General features: G+C 38.6%; 1 protein-coding gene across 1 annotated transcript; it reads left to right on the top strand.

The window, feature by feature from the left end:
- Positions 1 to 239: 239 nt before the first annotated feature.
- On the top strand, positions 240 to 6,451 carry LOC113238770 (ADP-ribosylation factor-like protein 3). The gene is made up of 4 exons (XM_026475603.1): positions 240 to 373; positions 795 to 1,055; positions 2,015 to 2,147; positions 4,983 to 6,451. Exons 1-4 carry the CDS (start codon positions 368 to 370, stop codon positions 5,129 to 5,131), a joined length of 549 nt encoding a protein of 182 aa, XP_026331388.1. The 5' UTR covers positions 240 to 367; the 3' UTR covers positions 5,132 to 6,451.
- Positions 6,452 to 8,269: the final 1,818 nt, after the last annotated feature.

The raw sequence follows: 8,269 nt of genomic DNA on the forward strand, positions 1-8,269 counted from the left end.
CGTTCTAAGGAATCCCGAGTCAATCCAAGCACGCCGCCTCAAATTGCCTATCCTCTTTGTGGCGGCCATATTTACAGAAAAACTTATTTTTATGTTTTCGGCTGAAGGACTTTATTTCCATGGCCAGAAATAAATTAAAAAAAAAGCGGTAAGCGGAAGCGGTTTTCTTTTCTCTACGCTTTTCTTATGTTGCACAAGTGCACAAAGTTTTACCAATCTTCCTTCACAACATTCGGCTACCGCTAGATAGCTCCTACCCTGCACAAGACTGAGCGGTTACGGAATAAATATTTATAATTTAGCAGCGTGAATTGGCTACTGTAGCCACAAATTTAACAAATTGCTTGGTAGCTCCTATTGCGATAGTATGACGGTATGTATGTTTTACTAAATTCTTCTGAGCTACGATCAAGTAAATTGAAATCAAGAGAGTGTAAATTTAAGGCTTTTTTTTAAAACTGATGGTAAATTTGATTTACTGTACTGTACTGTAATAAAAGTTTATATATTTTAATATTTTTTATTTGTACGCAACTCCCGTTGATGTTGTCATGGCAACCACGAATGTCAAACAATTTTCTAAACTTCTCCACGTAACTCGTTAATTTAATTTTAATTACAATGTCAAAGATTGCTAAACAGATTCTAAAAGTATATAAAGATTAATATAATATCAAATCATCAACAACGCTCATAGACAATGGCAAGTTTGTGAAAGTGTGTTTGCAATAATTTTGAGTAAGTACAATTAATTTTTTATGATTAATCAAGTGTATGAAATATTGATTTTTCAGGGTTTATTGAGCATTTTAAAGAAGCTGAGGTCTAATCCTGATAAGGAACTTCGTCTTTTACTACTCGGTCTTGATAATGCTGGGAAAACTACTCTTCTAAAGCAACTCGCATCCGAAGATGTGTCCCACGTAACTCCTACAGCTGGATTTAATATAAAATCGGTCCTTTCGAATGGATTTAAACTGAACGTGTGGGATATTGGCGGGCAGAGAAAAATTAGACCTTACTGGAGAAATTATTTTGAAAATACTGATATATTGGTAAGTTACTGTGTATTGTGGTATAATATGTATATATTAATTATTAACATCTGTTCAAAGTTAAAAGAATTGCTCTTGTTAAATTCTTGACACACTTTTGTGTATGAATAAACTGGTCTCAGGTCTTTAACACACTGTTTTTAAATCATAACATTATTTATTAATTTAGTAGCAGTAGATATCCTTGTGAAAAGTTTGTTCAGGATAGTATTGCCACCTTATCCATGGTGCCAAAAATAAAAAATAAGGTGTTTAATTAATAACTTTTGTAACTATAGTGAAAAAATAGGGTGGTTTGCATTAATATTAGACCAATTATTGGTTGATGACTGTACCACCTTGGTCAACCATGACCATGGGACCTGTAAAGGGCCCGAAATGTTGGTTAGTTTGAAAAAACAAATATATGCGAGTTAAATCAGGAAAAATAGTTTCATTTCCTACGATTAGAGAATTGTTTCTAGGAATAGAACAAATGAAGGAAGACACAACATGTACTGATTAATTTTGTTGATAAATCAACAATATTTCATTAACCATTATTTGGTACCCTAGGTCGTCCAATGGTTAACACTGTGGGTACAGATATAATAGAGAAACAAAACTTTTCTATATTGGTTCTGGGCTGGGTGTTCAAGGTAGTGATCCGGAGTGAATTTCATTGCTCTCGTATTCATTGTCAACCTATTTATACGTCCCACTGCTGGGTACGGGTCTATTGAGAGGAGTGGGTTTAGGTCGTAGTCTGCTGTGCTGACTGTTGGGGACTTCTCGCATTTTGTGAGGCTTGTGAACCTTCTTCGACTTGCAAGTTTCATCACGATATTTTCCTTCACCGAAAAGCTCATAGTAAATTTCAAATTACATTATTTGTATTATTTAGCTTTGATATCCGTACTCATAAAAAATGCCCCTAGTTTTAGACCAGGTGTGTTTGTTTACAATATTATTATTTCCAGATATACGTAGTAGACTGCTCAGACCATCAGCGGCTGGAAGAGACCAGTCAGGAGCTAACGGAGTTGTTACAAGATGAGAAGTTACGTGGTGTAGGACTGCTGGTGTATGCTAATAAACAAGATTTGCCCACAGGTATGAAACTTATGATGTAATTTATTGAGTGCACTTTGCTACAGATGTTCTCTGAGTTACCAACTTCCTTGTCTTGCAAATACTGCTTAAAATGTCTGTCATTTACTAAATGTAATGTAAGCTTATAAACATCCATAATTGTTCCTGGTGGTAGGAGACAGTTGATGTTTAACATCATGATAAAGGCCTACTTAAATTAATGATTAAAGAGACTCAGTCTTTTAAGGCCTTTTAAAAAACCTCCCTCAAGTCTTGAGTCATAAGACTAAAACTGAAGACTAATTCGAGTCGAAGTCTTTTAACCCTAGGAAGCTTAAAAGACTAAAACGACTGGCGCCTCATAGCCTCGGGAGTCGCGAGTCATGAGCCGCATGGCGTGATTTATTTTACCATTTTTATTATAAGTAACTAAACGTGATTATTTACTACATACTACTTACGGAATTTTTATGAACTTCGGGTTTAATAAGACAATAAAATAGGTATAAGTCCTTTACAAACAACTCGAGTTGTTTAAGTCTTTCAATTCGTTCAAGTTGTTTAAGTCTTTTGTGTCTTTTAGTAGAACGACTGAGTCTTAATAATAAAATCTCGAACCACCAAGCCTTAATTTTAGAGTCGAGTCCTGTAAAACGGAGTCGAGTCGTTATAAAACGCCTTAAAAGACTTAGGGTCATATTCCAGAACTCTACTCAATGCTCAAGTCAGGATTGCAATTGAAACACAAGCACTGGAAATACGACTCTAATGGCAGGAACTTGAATATGATTTCGAATGCTTTAAACCATACTCAAATCCTGACTTGAGCATTGACTAGAGTTCTGGAATACGACTCTGAGTCTCTTCATCACTAACTTAACTACAATCTCGGCTGTCTCCCATTGGGTTATGCAGGGAATATCACTTCCCTTAAAAGCATCATCTCGATTATTCCAAGAATGGGCCCAGAAAGTGGGCTCATTAGTATTCAGCAGTGTTGGGCAAAATTTAATTGTTCTGGCAATTAAAGATTGACAATTGCGAAACAGCAATTAACGATTGATCAATTGTTAGTTGCGAGAACCGCAATTAACAATTAATCAATTGTTAATTGCGGTTCTCGCAACTAACAATTGATCAATCGCTAATCGCAAATATCTACAATTAACAATTAATCAATTTTCAATCTTTTCAATGTTTTTGATTAACAATTAACAATTAAAACTGACAATTATGATAAATTTACAAGGCATATGGGGGTGAGTTAGGGCGTTGGTTGTGGGGGCCTGTTGGGGGCCGGTTGGGGGGCACGGTTGGGGGCCCGGTTGGGAGCCCCGCTTGGCGACCTCGGTTGGGGTCCCCGCTTGGGGGCCCCGGTTGGGGTCCCCGCTTGGGGGCCCCGGTTGGGGTCCCCGCTTAGGGATCCCGATTGGGGTCCCCGGTTGGTGTCCCCGCTTGGGGGCCCCGGTTGGGGTCCCCGCTTGGGGACCTCGCTTGGTGGCCCCGGTTGGGGGCTCCTGTTGGGGTCTCCGGTTGGGGTCCCCGCTTGGGAGCCCCGGTTGGGGTCCCCGCTTGGGGGCTCCGGTTGGGGTCCCCGGTTTGGGTCCCCGATTGGGAGCCCCGGTTGGGGTACTCGCTTGGGGTCCCCGCTTGGGGTCCCCGCTTGGGGGCCCCGGTTGGGGTCCCCGGTTTGGGGCCCGGTTGGGGCCCCCGGTTGCGGAAGTCAATCGTGAAAATGTGTAACAATCGCGAAAACCTAAGAACTCGATAGTGGAGTAATTTCACAAAAATAATTGAATATCATGGTAGTACAACATCGTCAAATAAACTCACAATAAACTTAATATTACAACTGGTAGCAGTAGAGCTCCTCATGAAAGAGTTCGTCCAGGGAAGCACTGCTATCTTAATGTCAGCATTACTGTGTTCTGATTTTGAAAGGTAAGGCAATTAACACAAACACAAATTAACACACTTAAAGTACTTGCTTCGTAGTTGATCGCCGCAGTGCTATATATATGTAGCTGAGATCCTGCTTTGGCAAGAATGGTTAAGAATACAGAACTCATTCAGGTCGCTGCAGTTATACTGTCTATTTGGTTTTTGTTTACAAATATATAAGACGCCGAAGATAACATTAACTTCATTACAAAGGTTTAAGAAAATAATGAACATTAATTTGTCAACTACACACGTATGTCAACTGAATGCCTTGATTATTTGTTAGGGACAATCCGAACAATAATTACTGGAATATACACAAATTGATTATAAATCTGCGCGGTAGTGCGGAGCGCAGTGTGCCATTCGCTGCGGTTGCGGCGAGATAGCGGAGAACCGGAGTCAGTGTGTTCGACGGCGCGTGTTTTCCATACAAACTGAGGTACTTCAGTACAACGTTAAAAAACGCAGCTAAGCGCTCCGTCGCGGGGCGCAGTGCAATGTGTTAATCGCCTAAGGGTGCTGGTGAAACAGTTACAGGCACATGGAACTTATGTCTCAGGGTGACGGGCGCAGTGGCAGTGCCCCTCAGATCTTTACGATTTAAAGCTCATAGTGACACTGCAATTAATTAAATTTTTATTGAATTTATATTCAATTATTTTTTGTGAAATTACTCCACTAGTTTGTTATAATTATTAATACAAAGATCGAGCACTCAGAAAAAACACTCAGAAAAAATTCCTTCGATCCAGTCGGATTCGAACCGACGTCTTCTTGCATACCGTGCATACACTGCAATTGTTATGGATAGGTGTGTAGCTTACGATCAGGCTGACGACTTGTTCGCCCCTCACCTTATATTATAAAAAAAAAACTATAAAGCTGCTTTAATATTAAACTTTATAATTTCAGCTCTTCCATCAAGCGAAGTAGCTCAGCACCTCGGTTTACACCTAATTAGAGACCGTACATGGCAGATTCAGGCCTGTGTGGCTACAGATGGTACCGGCGTCAAAGAAGGCATGGAATGGGTATGCAAGAATATACCCGTTAAGAAATAGTCATTTTGTTTAATAACCGTTTGCAATGATCAAGTGACAATCTTATGGTCAAACGAAACGTGACAGTCGTCACAATACTTAGCTTTACATTATGGACCATTTTTATCATAAGTATCATAGAGTTTAAAGCTGAATTTGCTGGTGACTGTAAGCACATCAACTTTGTTCATTTTAGTAACCAGGAATTGTATCTTCCTGAAATGCTATAGAGAAGTTACTTAATTTGAAGCGGTGCATGGTTCATGAATTACCTGCTGCCATAATTAGTATAATGTTTTATACTAGGTTATTTGTAAAATATTAAGAATCTCGCAGGACTATATTACTAACGTCACAAAGAACAGCTTTTGTTCCAATACTTTTTGTTTAACAAAATAAACTTCTAAGGTTTTGTTGTACTGTATGACACTTTTTAGATCTGCATTTAAGTTAATATATTCAAACATGCAAGTGTCGTCTTCCCGACGATACATTTTGCATCGGATTGGTATTTACACCAACGGTTCTTTTGTCACAGCACCACCTAAACCTATCTATCCTTCTATCGCCACTTAAACCTATATAAATATTTCAATTTTTGTACGAAAGAAAAAAATGTTGTTTATGATGTTAGTAACAAGTAAGTAGTCCTGGGAGGTGGTTAGTATTTTAGAAATAAGCCTGTATATAACCCTTATAATTTTACAATCGTTTATTGGGTGCACGTAATGTGGTAGCACGTGAAGGTTTTAATACCCAATCTATTCCTTCTTAATATTCTAGTCTTGGCCTTATAATCATATAGTTGGTTGCAACTATGGAATTTAGTTGACCAAGTCCTAAACTAACTTGCATTGATATAATTTTATTGCATGACTATAATACTTATTTTTATTTATTTAAAATTGACCACACACATCCTCTCACATTTACAGTTTACAATAAAACATGCAAGGTTACGGTTGTAATACAATTAATTTATTATTGGCAGCTATTTAATTGATATATTATGATCAGTGATCGGGATTGAGGGTGTTAATTTACCTTAAGCATGAACGATTTCTTAATACGGACATACCCATTTCGTCATCAATGCGTATAAAATTTCTTTTTTTTCTTACTGTTTATTTTCTAAACATTTCAGAATATAGGTTGTCTCATGTAGAGTTTTTTAGATGGCTAACGTATTTAAATAGTTACAATATTATTTTTTGAAACTATAATTTGTAGCAAATACTTGATAAGGAATAATAATTTGTTACCAATGTACTCAAATTTTTCCAGTTTCAGTTCCGAGAAGTTCCGGGATTTGTAGAAGAGAATATCCACGTTATTCTTTAGTTCACTTAAATTAACTCCCTCAATTCCGATCACTGATAATGACGCATGCTATATTATGCATTTATATATTTATAATGCTATATTATATATTATGCATTAAAATATATTATTTATTAAAATTAATTATACCTATTCATTAATTATAATGTAGATTAAAATATTAATATTACTATGTTTTGTAAATAAATTATACTACACAACAGATGTAGGCTTAGGAATGCTTTCAAAGTGAGCTGGCGCTGTGGATAGAAATCTATTTTCAGAACCGACAAAAATGTCAGAACTACGATCTCTCCACAATGTGTTCATGTAGTCAAGACCTCTATAAAAGGAAAGCTGGTTTTATCTCCCTATTAGATAATACTCAAATAAATTCTAATTAACTGTATAATATATTTCATGTAATGAAAATTTTCTAGTTGCACTAGATACTGTAAATGTTACTAATTTTTTCAATTCAAAAACATTTATAAGTAAAAAAAGGTAGATATTTTTAAACGTGGTAAAAGTGTCATGCTAAAAGTCGGCTAATTAGCCAACCTGCTTAGCTATTATAATAAATAAATAAATTTTAGACAACATCACATACGTTGCTCTGATCCCAAAGTAAGTAGCTAAAGCTCTTGTGTTATGGAAATCGTAAACAACGACGGTACCACAAACATCCAGACCCGAGACAATATAGAAAAGTTAGTTTTCTACACTGACCCGGCCGGGGATCGACCCCGGGACCTCAGAGATGGCGACACCATGAAAACCGGTGTGCAAGCCACTCGACCACGGAGGCCGCCAAACTATTACTTAAAAGTTACTGCGTAACAGATATTATCCTACAATATCATAAAAAATCTTAAATACCTACGTTACAATAGCCTATTAAATCTGACTAATGATATCAGGCGTTCACTACGAGGAAAAAGGAACATAAGCAGGCGCTCGGAGAGGTGAAAATACGTTGCCCGCCGTGTGCAGTCGTGCGGAACTTGAATACGCTAGGGTTGTAATGTAAATAAAAGACTAGTCAGACTTTGAAATTACAATTATTTATTTAGTATTAGGTAATTATTATAATGTACATAGTGTGTAATATAGTAATTTGGAATGAGTATTATTTATTTAGTAAAGCGATGGGAGAACGGTTGCCTCTCAATTTAAAGGTTAACGCTTGAACATCAGGCGACATGTACCTAAAACTTTTTTAAGTTATGTGCATTTGTGAAAGTTGAGTAGTAAATACCTTTAGCTAACAATTATATAATAGATAGTTACATACATAGAATAAATTTATAATAGAATAAATCTTCGCCTTTCGGTAATGAAAAAATGATAATTTTTGTCAGTATTCCTACTTCTGCACAAAGGAGGCCACCGCCTCCCAGGACTCGTCGCTATCGAGCATAGCGCCAACCACGCCCGGCAGCTAGAGGTCCTGCCCTACTGTCTCCGCCAGAGTGCGGCGCTGCTCATCCCACCGGCTGCACACCTCTAGGGTGTGCTGCGCGGTGTCATCCGCAGCGCCGTACTCGTGGCACGACGGGGACGGTTCCCTCCTCGCCACCTTATGCAGGTAGTACCGAAGCAGCCGTGCTCGGTCAGCACCTGCACAAGGTGGTACGACAGTGGCCCGTGGGACCGGTTTACCCACTCTATGAGGACAGGGCGGGTCGCCCCTATGGTACGAGCGCCATAGGGGGGATCCCCCAAGCCCTCTTTCCACCGGTCCCGCATGCGCTTCCGCTCGACGTCTTGGGGAGCGGGTCTCTCGCCTCGATCCTTCATTCCCCGCCGGTAGGTGCGGACCTCCGCCAGGACCTCGGC

This window comes from Hyposmocoma kahamanoa, unplaced genomic scaffold, assembly GCF_003589595.1.
Source record: "Hyposmocoma kahamanoa isolate Upper Pololo Valley unplaced genomic scaffold, ASM358959v1 98195, whole genome shotgun sequence".
Taxonomy (NCBI): domain Eukaryota; kingdom Metazoa; phylum Arthropoda; class Insecta; order Lepidoptera; family Cosmopterigidae; genus Hyposmocoma; species Hyposmocoma kahamanoa.